The 14,807-nt window shown below is 44.3% G+C and overlaps 1 protein-coding gene across 1 annotated transcript in view; it reads left to right on the top strand.

Moving 5' to 3' along the window:
- Window positions 1-14,807, top strand: part of LOC140717414 (uncharacterized) — a 37,708-nt gene that overhangs the window by 4,248 nt on the left and 18,653 nt on the right. Inside the window, exon 4 of the mRNA XM_073030966.1 lies at window positions 997-1,323. Coding sequence (XP_072887067.1) covers window positions 997-1,323 — 327 coding nt within the window. The remainder of the gene's footprint in view (window positions 1-996; window positions 1,324-14,807) is intronic.

Genomic DNA, 14,807 nt, shown 5'->3' with positions numbered 1-14,807 from the left:
TGTACTATCAAGCCAATCCCAGCTACACAACTCACAAGGTAGTTTTGTGGTTGCTATTTCCTCTGCAAACAGTAGAGTTGCAAATGTTTGTGACAATGTCCCCTGTCCCCGCAGTGGCAAGTGACGGCAGGATCTCAGACTGCCGTCTTTCCCCGCAAAGAGCCTTTGGGTTGGTGGCGTGGAGCTTCAGTCAGTGCATTCTCCTGCAGCCTGGAATGTGATGTGATATCTCACTCACTCACTCTGGCAATAGTGTAACCCGAGGCGACCAGTAGGTCTTTCCACATTCTTCAGGATCAGGCTTATTATCACTGACTTAAATGATGATCTTCTGCACACCACTATTGTAACATGTTAGTTATTTGAATTATTTTTGCCTTCCTGTCAGTTTGAACCAGTCTGGCCACTCATTAACAAGGTATTTTAGCCCACAGAACTTATTCTCTGTAAACTCCAAAGTTTACACTATTCTCGCACTATTCTCTGTAAATTCCAAAGACTACTGTACATGAAAATCACAACAGATTCTGAGATACTCAAATCACATCATCTGTCACCAAACATCATTCCATGGCCAAAGCCACTTAGCTTGCATTTTTTCTCAATTTTGATGTTTGATCTGAAGAACTGAACCCTTTTGACCATGTCTGCATGCTTTTATACCTTGAGCTGCTGCTATATGATTGGCCCATTAGATATTTGTATTAACGAGTAGGTATACCTAATGAAGTGGTCACAGAGTGCATATAAATTGTGCAAGAGAGAAGATACAAGAGGTAGAGTAATGGGTTCATTAACTGTGTAATTAGCAGGGGAATGGTGGTGTTTTGTGCGAGGAAGACCTGCCCTTGGTGCACAGAACAACACGAGACACTTGCCTGAGGTGGCAGATTTAACCATTATCTAGTGTTAATCTCTTGTGTGTTGCTCTGAATTTCCAGCATCTGCAGGATCGCTTAACTTGGGTTTAACTTTTGTCCTTAATGTTGTATACAGGGGAGGAAGAGATCAAGCTTGTCTCAGCCCCTGGGGACTCCGTTTGGTTTCCTGGCGTGGATGCAGATCAAAGGCGCCAGATCGGGGTGTTCCAATGGAAGAAGGTCAGCAGGAACGATACGAAGGAACATTTGAAGCCGATTCTGAAGTTTCACAAGAGCAGCAAGGAGCCTGCCTTGATTCAAAATTACAGCGGGCGCATCACCTTCTCCACATTTAATGGGTCATTTGCCATTCATAACATAACACGTGAAGACGAAGGTCTATATCGGCTCTTCATCAACCTGAAAAGAGTCGCGGTGCATGCGGTTTGGGTGAGAGTAATAGGTATGTTCGCTGAACTGATTACAGCAGCATTGCATTGCTTTTAGACATTCACGTTTTGGTGGTGATGTCTTTAGTGGTTTAAACAAATAATTACTGCAAAAACAGCAGCTGTGGAATTTCCTAAAGGGAGATCCCCCTCTGTCTCTGGGAATTCAGTCAGATGAAACCTCCCCCCCCCCACCACCACCGTGTTCCAAACTATACTGAGTCCAGGCAAAGAAGAGGTGGCCAATTCCCAACGTCATCCAGTGGTAGTTAACTTGACTGTGTTAGTCCACTTCCACAGAGTTCTTCCACAACCACACATTGTCAGAACAGAAAGAACAGTTTTGTATCCCTGATCCAAGTAAGAATGTGTTGGCATTGAGGAGGGTCCAGAGGAGGTTCATGAGAATGACTCAGGGCATGAGGAGTTAATGTATGAGGAGTGTCTGATGGCTTAGAGCCTGTATTCACTGGAGTTTAGAAGAATGAAGGGAATGCATTTGACAAGGTTCCACACGGTAGGCTTATTCAGAAAGTCAGAAGGCATGGGATCCAGGGAAGTTCGGCCAGGTGGATTCAGAATTGGCTTGCCTGCAGAAGGCAGATGGTCATGGTGGAGGGAGTACATTCAGATTGGAGGGTTGTGACTAGTGGTGTCCCACAACGATCTGTTCTGGGACCTCTACTTTTTGTGATTTTTATTAATGACCTGGATGTGGTGGTAGAAGGGTGGGTTGACAAGTTTGCAGATGACACAAAGGTTGGTGGTGTTGTAGATAGTGTAGAGGATTGTCAAAGATTGCAGAGAGACATTGATAGGATGCAGAAGTGGGCTGAGAAGTGGCAGATGGAGTTCAACCCAGAGAAGTGTGAGGTGGTACACTTTGGAAGGACAAACTCTAAGGCAGAGTACAAAGTAAATGGCAGGATACTTGGTAGTGTGGAGGAGAAGAGGAATCTGGGGGTACATGTCCACAGATCCCTGAAAGTTGCCTCACATGTTGATAGGGTAGTTAAGAAAGCTTATGGGGTGTTAGCTTTCATAAGTCGAGGGATAGAATTTAAGAGACGCAATGTAATGATGCAGCTCTATAAAACTCTGGTTAGGCCACACTTGGAGTACTGTGTCCAGTTCTGGTCGCCTCAGTATAGGAAGGATGTGGAAGCATTGGAAAGGGTACAGAGGAGATTTACCAGGATGCTGCCTGGTTTAGAGAGTATGGATTATGATCAGAGATTAAGGGAGATAGGGCTTTACTCTTTGGACAGAAGGAGGATGAGAGGAGACATGATAGAGGTGTGCAAGATATTAAGAGGAACAGACAGAGTGGACAGCCAGCACCTCTTCCCCAGGGCACCACTGCTCAGTACAAGAGGGCAAGAGGATAGAAAACTGGTTGGCAGCTAGAAAGCAAAGGGTAGCGGTGAATGGGTGTTTCTCGGAATGGCAGGTGGTGACTAGTGGGGTGCCACAGGGCTCTGTATTGGGACCACAGCTGTTTACGATTTACGTCAACGATTTGGATGAAGGCATTGAAAATAACATCAGCAAGTTTGCTGATGATACTAAGCTGGGTGGCAGGGTGACATGTGATGAGGATGTTAGGAGAATTCAGGGTGACTTGGATAGGCTGGGTGAGTGGGCAGATACTTGGCAGATGGCGTTTAATGTGAATAAGTGTGAGGTTATCCACTTTGGGAGTAAGAACAGGAAGGCAGATTATTATCTGAACGGTGTAGAGTTAGGTAAGGGAGAAATGCAAAGAGATCTCGGAGTCCTTGTTCATCAGTCACTGAAGGTGAATGAGCAAGTGCAGCAGGCAGTGAAGAAGGCTAATGGAATGTTGGACTTTATTACAAAGGGAATTGAGTACAAGAGCAAGGAAATCCTCTTGCATTTGTACAGAGCCCTGGTGAGACCACACCTGGAGTATTGTGTACAGTTTTGGTCTCCAGGATTAAGGAAGGACATCCTGGCTGTAGAGGAAGTGCAACGTAGATTCACGAGGTTAATTCCTGGGATGTCTGGACTGTCTTACGCAGAGAGGTTAGAGAGACTGGGCTTGTACACGCTGGAATTAAGGAGACTGAGAGGGGATCTGATTGAAACATATAAGATTATTAAGGGATTGGACAAGATAGAGGCAGGAAATATGTTCCAGATGCTGGGAGAGTCCAGTACCAGGGGGCATGGTTTGAGAATAAGGGGTAGGTCATTTAGGACAGATTTAAGGAAAAACTTCTTCTCCCAGAGAGTTGTGGGGGTCTGGAATGCACTGCCTCGAAAGGTAGTGGAGGCCAATTCTCTGGATGCTTTCAAGAAGGAGCTAGATAGGTATCTTATGGATAGGGGAATCAAGGGATATGGGGTCAAGGCAGGAACCAGGTATTGATAGTAGTTGATCAGCCATGATCTCAAAATGGCAGTGCAGGCTCGAAGGGCCGAATGGTCTACTTCTGCACCTATTGTATATTGTCTATTGACATGGCTTTAAGGTAAGGGGAGGGAAGTTCAAGGGGGATATTAGAGGAAGGTTTTTCACTCAGAGAGTGGTTGGTGCGTGGAATGCACTGCATGAGTCGGTGGTGGAGCCAGATACTCTAGTGAAGTTTATGAGGCTACTAGACAGGTATATGGACAAATTTAAGGTGGGGGGTTATATGGGAGGCAGGGTTTGAGGGTCGGCACAACATTGTGGGCTGAAGGGCCTGTAATGTTGAAGGGCTGTACTATTCTATGTTCTATCTCATTGAAACCTATCGAATACTGACAGGCCTAGTTAGAGTGGACATGGAGAGGATATTTCCTTTAGTGGGGGGAGTCTAGAACCAGAGGGCACAACCTTAGAATTTAAGAATGCCCCTTTAGAACAGAGATGAGGAGGAATTTCTTTAGAAGGGTGGTGAGTCTGTGGAATTCGTTGCCATAGACGGCTGTGGAGGCCGTCACTGGGTATATTTAAAGCAGAAGTTGATAGTTGTCAAAGGTTGCAGGAAGATGGCGGGAGAATGGGGTTGAGAGGGAAAAGTAAATCAGCCATGATGGCGTGGTGGAACAGACTTGATGGGCTGAATGGCTTAATTCTGCTTCAATGTCTTATGGCCCAAATCAATTCTCCATGTTGCTTCGCAAGAACACAGGTTGCGTGAGTTATTATAACTTATTTAAAATTTCAAAAATAGATTTTATTCATCATGATAATATATATAGTGGATTTTGGTTAATTGGGGCATCGGTAATTGGGACAGCTGCTTCTTTGAGACAAAGAACAAAAACTAACTGAGAAAGCAGCTGAGATTCCCTTCATTGATTTGGGACACTATGCTGCTTAACTGGGACAGGAGGGTGTGGTTAAACAGTTTCTAACTAGCGTTAGATGTGTGCACACGTGTAGCTGTTAGACACCATACCATGCTTAGAATGAGCAATTTTTGAATAGCGTCAATTACGAGTGCTTGTGTTCAAAAAGCAGTGACTTTTGTCCCTGACGACGGCTCGGTTGGTTGACCAAGGATGTTCTGTCCGACCTCTCTGGATACGGAAGCCATGAAATACTTATTGCAGCAGCTTCTCAGGCCAGGTCACAAATGGTTTTATTTCTGATTTCCAACATTAGCAGTATTTTCTTTAGCAATAGGAAGAAGGAAATCTAGGACTTGAGTTGAGCCACAAGTTGGCATTGCCTTCTGGTTTTAATGAAAAGTGAGGGCTGGCACAATGGGCGTACAAGTTTGTAAACTAGACTAAGTTTTCATAAGTTATTAGCATACACTCTGTTGCCACTTTATTAGGTACACCTGTACGCCTGCTTGTTAATGCAAATATCTAATCAGCCAATCATTTCACAGCAACTCAAAGCATAAAAGCATGCAGACATGCCAAGAAGTTGTTGAGAGCAAACATCAGAATGAGGCAGAAATATGATCTGAGAGACCTTGACCGTGGAACGATTGCTGGTGCCAGATGAGGAAATTAGAGTTGCTCAGAAATTGATGACCTCCTGGGATTTTCACATACAAAAGTCTCTAGAGTTTACAGAGAGTGGTGGAAAAAAACCTAAAATCCAGCAAGCAGCAGTTCTGTGGGAGCAAACACCTTGTTCTTGAGAGAGGTCAGGGGAGAATGGCCAGACTGGTTTACGCTGACTAGAAACAACAGTAACTCAGGTATCTACATGTTTCAACAGTGGTTTACAGAAGAGCATCTCTGAATACAGAATGCACTGAACCTCGAAGCAGAAGGCCTACAGCAGCAAAAGACAGCTGGGTTCAACTCCTTACTCTAATAAAGTGCCTACTGTGTGTACTTCACTTTAAAATCCTACGAGGTTTACTTGTGATGTACTGAGGGATGACGGATCCCTAAGAGTGGCCACGTAACTAGTCAGGGTGATAAAGGAGACCCACTGCACACTTGCCTTCATTGTTTAGGGCAATGAATGTGAGAGTCAGGAAGTCACTGTGTGACTGTAAAGAACTTTATTTGTGTAATTCTGTTCATCTATTGCAGGAAGTTGTGGTATGTTAGAGCCAGTGCAGAAAATGTTTACCAGAATGTTGCCTGGGTTAGGGGGCATGACCAATAAGGGGAAGTTGGACAAATATGGACTGTTTGCTCTCGAGAATGTGAATGAGAGGCTGATCTCCGTTGATAAAATTATGAGAGCCATACATACAACCTGAATATATTTTGGGAGGTGTTACTGGGTTAGCTGGGATGAAAGACAAAGCATTTTTTTTAGACAGTGCATGCTGTAGTCTGTGTGTGCTGGTGGTGGATGCAGTGAATGTCCAGGGTTAAGCTGGGCTGCCGATTAAATGCAATGCTTTGTCCTGAATGTCGTTCGGCGTCTTCAAGTGCCTGCATTCAAATCAGACTGAGTTGATGATATAGTTTCCGATGCAAGATATCTTGACTTGCTCTGTTGATTGACATTTTTACCCACCGATGTGTTGTCAGCCAATGGGGGATTTTCAATGTTGCAATTTCCGATTTTGCTGCAGGGACTCATTTTGCAGAACTACACAATACTTAATTTTGTTAGTATTGCACAGTTTATAGAACATTGTACAGGTCCTTTGGCTCAAAATGTTCTGCTGAAACTTTAACCTACTCTAGTATCAAGCTGACCCTTTCCCCCTGACATAAACCTCTATTCTTCATTCATCCAAGTGTTTATTTAATAGTCATTTTCACTGTCCCTAATGTATCAGCCTCTACTGCCACCCCGGCTGCACGTTCCACTCAGCTATTATTCTGTGTAAAAAAAAAAGATTCCTACCTCTGGCATCTGCTAACTTTCCTCCAAACACCCCCCTCATATTATACCCCCCCCCCCCTTCATATAAGCAGTATCCACTTCTTCCCTCTGCTAGCCTGCAGGTCACTTTTGGGCAAGGTGTAGCACTCGCTTAGTGCACCCCCCACCCCGGATCAGGGTCACCTGAAGCCATGGGAGCGGGTGGTGGATGGTCGTATCAGCAGCGGGTATCATGGCTGGGCTCACTCATCCTGTAAAGACACTGCCCAGAAGAAGGCAATGGCAAACCACTTCTGTAGAAAAAAGATTTGCCAAAAACAATCATGGTTGTTGGAAGGCCGCGATTGCCCACATCAAACACAATGATGCTGAGTCAAGGGAGAGTCAGTGTCATCTTGCTTCTGTATTCTGAGCCAACTGGGTGCAAGTGACAAGTTTTCAAAACATTACTGAGATCTGTGATAACATATGATGCTCTGGTGTGCTAGAGTTTCAATGGTATCATGTGTTAATGAGTCAGAATGAAATCAGTGAAATTATTAACTTTCTGGAAACATAATTGTTTAAGCCCAGTGTAAAATTAGTAGGTGCAAAAATCCCTTAAAAGTGAATTTATTCAAAGGCCATAGGACCATAGACATAAGAGCAGAATTACACCATTTGGCCCATCGAGTCTGCTCTGTCACTCTATCACAGCTCATTCCTTATCCCTCACAGCCCCATTCTACTTCTTTCTCCTCATAAACTTTGACGCCCTTACTAATCCAGAAACTAACAAACTCCACTTTAATTGTTGCAATGCCTCAGCATCAAAGCAATTACATCCTTGCTTTTATATTCTAATCCTCTTGCAACAAATGCCAAGACACGGGCACCCTGTGTGATGATCGGGCTGAGGCACTGCTGCAGTGTCAGTGTAAAGTTTTTCAAGTACCTCTCCCAGTTGCCCCATTGTTCCAAGCGGGGATGAAACACCTGGTCATGCTTTACAGAGAGCAGAGCATTTCAGCATCTTGTGGACAATATTGTTCTGACAATGATTAATCTGTAAAAACCACTTTTACGGATTAATCATTGCAGCTATTTCAAAGCAGTCATGCTTTGAAGCACAAGAGATTCTGCGAAAGCTGGAAATCCAGAGAAATTGGTGAAGAGTCTTGGTCAGAAACATTGACTGGAAACGTCTCAGCCCCTGTCCGTACACAATTGAAATCCCCCTTCCTCAAGTTTTTCACCCTAACTAGAGAGGACCAACTTTATCTTTTCCCATAAATTCACTGAACTACGGTGTTCCCAAAGATATCATCTGCCCCACCACTTCCCCATCCTTGTTCCCTTTGAAAAGTCAAGTACAGACCCTCTCCCACAGAACTCTCTGCACACCGCTTCAAAGACCTCTGTGAAGTTCTAAGTATTAACAATGTACCTTGTACAACCCTGAGATTTATTTTCTTGCAGGCATTTACAGGAAAAGCAAATAGAATCTATGAAAAACCATTCATAAATCTTTTACAAATTCTACCCCATCTTAGACTATTCCACTAAGGCAATCCCAGCCAATACTGGGAAAGCTGAAATCCTACACGCGGTCAGTGTCTCGGCTGATTGTAAGACCATAAGAGTATGGAACGAAGGAGCAGGATTAGGCCATTCAGCCCATCATGTCTGCTTCACCATTCAATCATAAAGCCAGCAAGGCGGCTGGACCGGATGGAGTTTCCCCACGATTCCTGAGGGCCTGTGCGACTGAGCTGGGAGAACCACTACAGCGCATCTTCAACATGAGCCTGGAGCAGAGAAGAGTACCCAGACAGTGGAAAACATCCTGTATTGTCCCGGTACCGAAGAAACCACAACCAAAGGAGTTGAATGACTTCAGACCTGTTGCCTTGACGTCGCATGTGATGAAGACCATGGAGCGGCTGATAATACAGAATCTGAGGCCACAAACCAGGCACGCCCAGGATCCTCTTCAGTTTGCGTATAAGGAGAAGGTGGGAGTGGAGGATGCTATCACGTATTTGCTGCACAAATCACTCTCTCACCTAGATGGGGTCAGTTGTGCTGTGAGGATTACATTCCTTGACTTCTCTAGTGCCTTTAACACCATCCAGCCCAAGATCTTAAGGCACAAACTAACGGAGATGGGAGTAGACTCTCACATGGTGGATTGGATAGTGGACTACTTGACAGATAGACCTCAGTATGTGCGGTTGGGAGACTGTAGGTCTGACACGGTGGTAAGCAGCACAGGGGCGCCGCAGGGAACCGTACTCTCTCCGGTCCTGTTCACCCTGTACACATCAGACTTCCAATATAACTCGGAGTCCTGCCATGTGCAGAAGTTCGCTGATGACACGGCCATAGTGGGGTGTGTCAGGAATGGACAGGAGGAGGAGTATAGGAAACTGATACAGGACTTTGTGATATGGTGCAACTCAAACTACCTGCGTCTCAATATCACCAAGAACAAGGAGATGATGGTGGACTTTAGGAGATCTAGGCCTCATATGGAGCCAGTGATCATTAATGGAGAATGTGTGGAGCAGGTTAAGACCTACAAGTATCTGGGAGTACAGTTAGACGAGAAGCTAGACTGGACTGCCAACACAGATGCCTTGTGCAGGAAGGCACAGAGTCGACTGTACTTCCTAAGAAGGTTGGCGTCATTCAATGTCTGTAGTGAGATGCTGAAGATGTTCCATAGGTCAGTTGTGGAGAGCGCCCTCTTCTTTGTGGTGGCGTGTTGGGGAGGAAGCATTAAGAAGAGGGACGCCTCACGTCTTAATAAGCTGGTAAGGAAGGCGGGCTCTGTCGTGGGCAAAGTACTGGAGAGTTTAACATCGGTAGCTGAGCGAAGGGCGCTGAGTAGGCTACGGTCAATTATGGATAACTCTGAACATCCTCTACATAGCACCATCCAGAGACAGAGAAGCAGTTTCAGCGACAGGTTACTATCGATGCAATGCTCCTCAGACAGGATGAAGAGGTCAATACTCCCCAATTCCATTAGGCTTTACAATTCAACCGCCAGGACTTAGAACTTTTTAAAAGCTATGATTAATGCTTTTTGAGATAGTGATTTAGATGCATATCATATTTTTTTTACTGAGTTAAGTATTGTATGTAATTAGTTTTGCTACAACAAGTGTATGGGACATTGGAAAAAAGTTGAATTTCCCCATGGGGATGAATAAAGTATCTATCTATCTAAACCATAAGAGATAGGAGCAGAATTAGGTAGGTCATCCCCCCATCAGTTGCTTTGCCATTCTACCATGGCTGATTTATTTTTCCTCTCAACCCCATGACCTGATTCTAATTCTAATTCCAATTCCTACTACACTTACATCCTTTTATGATCTGCTTTTCTAATTCCCACTGACTACTGAGAAGCCCACGGCATTCAGTGCCTCGATCAAAGTGATGACACAGTGACTGAGTTACGCAGTGGGCCCTGTTTGAAACCAGTGCATATAAATGCATGTATCTGACTCAGATAAGACCTCAGTGGTGGAGAGAGTGAGAATGAAAACATCAGGTTGGCAAAATGATCTTGGTATTACTCAAACCTGTCATCTTCTGATGACTTTGCGTCAAATATCCAGGGAGGCCACCGGTTGAAAATGCTACGCAAACGAATTAGGAAGCTGCCCCTTCCTCATTCCTATATTCGATTCAGATAACTTCATTGGCCAATCCCTCAGGGACATCCTTCCTCATCCCCAAGGGAGGATATGCCGTAGGCTCCCTCGGGATGCCACATTACAGTACTGCACGTGTCTTAAACACTCTTTCTAATCAGCAGTGCAACACCTCCTCTGACACATCTGCAAGTTATTGTAGCTTGTAACATTAAACCACCGGGCCTGGCGTTCCCTAATCACCAGAATCAGAATCAGACTTGCTATCACTGACATATGATGGAAAATCTGTTGTTCTCTGGTAGCAGTAAAGGACAAAGACATAAATTACTATAGATTTTAACAATAAATAAACAGTGCAAAGTTATAATATATATCATAAAGTGTTCATGGTCCAGTTAGAAATTTGATGATAAGAGGGAAGTGGGGGGGGGGGGGGAAGGAAAGAGTTGTTTCTGAATCATTTAGTGTGGACCTTCAGGGCCCTGTACCTTCTCCTTAATGGTAATATCCTTATTGATGGATGCTGTCTTCCTGATGCACCATCTATTGAAGATGTCCTTAATAGCCATAAGATCATAAGACAGAGGAGCAGAATTAGGCCATTTGGCCCATTGAATCTGCTCTCCCGTTCCACCATGGCTGATTTATTAATCCTCTCAACTCCATTCACCTGCCTTATCCCTGTACCCCTTCACTAATTAGCCATAATTAATCAAAGGCCTGTCAACTTCAGCTTTAAGTATAGCCCACAGATATTTGTGCAAAGGAGTGCCCTCTGATTATAGAAATTCCTCTTCATCTCTTTTCTAAAGGACATCCCTCTATTTTGAAGCTGCACCCTCTTGTCCTAGAATCACCCACTCTAGGAAACCTCCTTCCTACATCCACTCTATCCAGACCTTTCAAGATTTGATAGGTTTCAATGACATTCCGTTACATTCTTCTAAACTCCAGCAGTTACAGGCCCAGAACATTCCTCATGCATTAACCCTTTCATTCTCATGATCCTCTTCTGGACTCTGTCCAATGCTAGCACATCTTTTCTTAAATAAGGGGCCCAAAACTGTTCACAGTACTCAAAGAACTGTCTTAACAATGACTTATAAAGCCGTAGCACTTCATCCTTGCTCTCGAATTCCAATCCAGTGAAAATGATTGCTCTTCCTTTCCTTCCTACTGATACAACCTGCAAGCCAACCTTCAGGGAATCCTGCATAAGGACTCCCATGTCTTTCTGCACCTCTGATTTCTGAATGGTTTTCTCCATCTAGAAAATAGACTATGCCTTTATTCCTTCTACAAAAATGCATGACCACACCCTTCTCTACACTATATTCTACCGGCCACTTCTTTACTCATTCTCCCAATTTGTCTAAGTCCTACTGCAGAATCCCTGCTTCTTTAACACTACCTGCCTAGCTTTGTATCATCTGCAAATCTGGCAATAAAGCCATCAATTCCATCATCCAAACCATTGACATATAACATGAAATGAAACCAGCTGCCAACAAGATTAGACCCTCTTTATTCCCACTCTTTACCTCCTGCTAGTCAACCAATCTTCTATCTATGCTAGTATCTTTCCTGGAACACTGTGGGCTCTTACCTTGTTAACCAGCCCATGTGCAGCAGTTCATTAAAGGCCTTCTGAAAATCAAGTAAACAACATCAATTGACTCTCCTGCCTGTTAATTCCTTAAAAAACTCCCAACATTTTTGTTACACAAGATTTCACCTTAACAAAACCCATGCTGACTTTGGCCTATTTAATCATGTGCCTCCACTTACCCTGAAGCCACATCCTCAATAACGTATCCAACATCTTTCCAACCACTGAAGTCAGGGTAACTGACCTTTCTCTGCATCCTTCCCGTCTTGAAGAGTGGAGTGACATCTGCAATCTTCCAGTCTCTGGAACCATTCCTGAATGTACTGATTCTCGAAAGATTGATATGAATGCCTGCACAGTTTCTTCAGCTACCTCTATCACTACCCTATGATGTACACCATCTGGTCCAGGTGACTTCTCTACCTTCAGATCTTTCAGCTTCCCAAGGACCTTCTCCTTCACAATAGCAATTTTACTCACTCGGCCCAGTGACACTACCAAATTTCTGTCATACTGCTCATGTCTACCAAAGTGAAGGATATGCAAAATACTTATTAAATTTGTTCACAATTTCTCTCTTTCCCATTACTACCTCGCCAGTATCATTTTCCAGTGGCCTGATATCCACTCTCGCCTCTTTTACTCTTTATATATCCAGGAGAAAAATGGTATCCTCTTTTAAATTATTGGCTAGCTTACCTTAATATTTCATCTTTTCTGTTTTTTTAGTTGCCTTCTGTTGGATTTGAAAAGCTTCCCAATACTCTAAATTCACACTAATTTTCATATATTATATGCCCTCTCTATAGTGATTATGTTGTCTTTGACATCCATTGTCAGCCATGTATCATCCTCCCTTTGGAATAATTCTTCATCTTTAGGATGATTCTATCCTGAGTCTTCTGAATTGCCCTCAAAATTCCAGCCACTGTTGTGCTGCTGTCGTTCGAATTACTCCACAGTAAAGCTGATATATCTAACTTTCTCTTCTCCAACTCAAACTGCAGGGTGAATTATATTATATTATGATCACTACCTCCTAAAGGTTTCTTTACCTTAAGCTCCCTAATCAAATCTGGTTCATTACACAACACCCAATCAGCATTGCATTTCCCCCAGGGGCTGCAACCACAAGCTGTTCTGAAAAACCATCTCATAGACTTTCTATAAATTCCCTCTCACCAACCTGATTTTCCAAATCTACCTGCGTAATGAAATCCTCCGCGACTATAGTAACATCAGCCTTTTTGCAAGCCTTTTCTATCTCTCATTGTAATTTGTTTCCCACATTCTGGCTACTGTTCAGAGGCCTGAATATAACTGCCACAGGGTCTTTTTGCCCTTGCAGTTTCTTAACACTACACACAAAGATTCTACATTTCCCAATTTTATGTCACTTTCTAGGGATTTGATTTCATTTTTTACTGACAGAACCACCCTGCCCCCTTTGCCTTCCTGCCTGTCCTTTTGATACAACGTGCATCCTTAGGTATTAAATGCCCAACCGTGATCTTCTTTCACACCATAACTCAGTGATGCGTACACCGTCAATCCTGCCAATCTCTAACTGGGCTACAAGAGCATCTGCCAAGTTCCGTATACAGTGTGTATTCAAATGTAATACCTTCAGTCCTTCTGAATATGCCCCTATGTTAAACTTCAACTCATCCCTCTGACTGCAATTTTGCCCTGTCATCTGCCTGTCCTTCCTCCCGGTCTCACTGGACTGTGTCAGGTGACCTTGGTTCAATTCCTGCTGCTGAGTGTAAGGAGTTCGTATGTTCTTCCTGTGACCCTGTAGGTTTCCCTGGGTCCTCCAGTTCCCACGCACAGCCCGAAGATGTACCGCTTGGCAGGTTAATTAGTCATTGTAAATTGTCCCATGACTAGGTTACGATTAAAATTGGGGGGGTTTGGCCGGCATGATTCGAAAGCCGTAAGTAAGACCCTATTCTACGCTGTATCGCAATAAACAAATAAAATACTTTTATACCAACAGCCCTATCACTCTGCTTCCCATTCCGCTGCCAAATTAGTTTAAAACATCCCCACCAGTTCTACAAGGACATAGGTCGTCCTCAGGTTCAGGTGTAACCTGTCCTTTTTCCACCGAAGGGATCCCAGTGATCCAGAAATCTGAAAACCTGACCCCTGCACCAGTTCCTCAGATACAGCATGGAACTGGCCCTTCCCAGCCCTTCCAGCCGTGCCAACAGCAGCCTCCAATTTAACCCTTCCCTAATCACGGGACAGTTTACAATGACCAATCCACCAACCGGTCGGTACATCTTTAAACAATGGGAGGAAACCGGAGCACCTGGAGGAAACCCACACGGCCACGGGGAGAACACACAAACTCCTCACAGGCAGCAGTGGGAATTGGGACTGAGTTTCCACAATTGCAATGATACCAAAATCCCATATGCTAAAACACACTCTCAGCCCATCCATCTTACCTGTGAGGGCCCTGGCATGAAAAGTAGACGCGGAACCTGCCAGTCCTGCCTGCTCTCCCCATTGGACTTGCTGCTTCAGTTCTCTATGAGTCAGCCATTCTGCCCCAACCTATCCCTCAGCCGCTCTACTCACCACACCCCCACCCCACTCTACTGTCCATTGTCTTCATTGCAGAGTCAAATGATGAGATATCATTACTAATGAGACCCTCTATTGGTTGGGTTCAAACATGGATGTTGTGTGGCGACTGTATGCATGATATGCAAGCCAGGGCAGTATGATATGGAACAGCGGAGACCGATACAGTTGGCCCCAGCGTCATCACAGGAGTTGCCAGTCAGCGTTGAACTCACCGCCTTAGGGACTCTAGCTCCAGATTTTTCATCTGGGTTTACTCCTGAAGCCTTCCCCATGAGTGGGTATAGCCGCGAGGTGGCAGAGGTTTGAGATCAGAGTGTTCCTTCTCCTGGATGAGCTGCCAACCGTGGCTGATGAGCCCCATCTGCCCAAAAGTACTGATAAACA

Source organism: Hemitrygon akajei, chromosome 2 (assembly GCF_048418815.1).
Source record: "Hemitrygon akajei chromosome 2, sHemAka1.3, whole genome shotgun sequence".
NCBI lineage: Eukaryota > Metazoa > Chordata > Chondrichthyes > Myliobatiformes > Dasyatidae > Hemitrygon > Hemitrygon akajei.
Note: the sequence above shows the minus strand (reverse complement) of the source record. Positions and strands in the feature narration are given on the sequence as shown.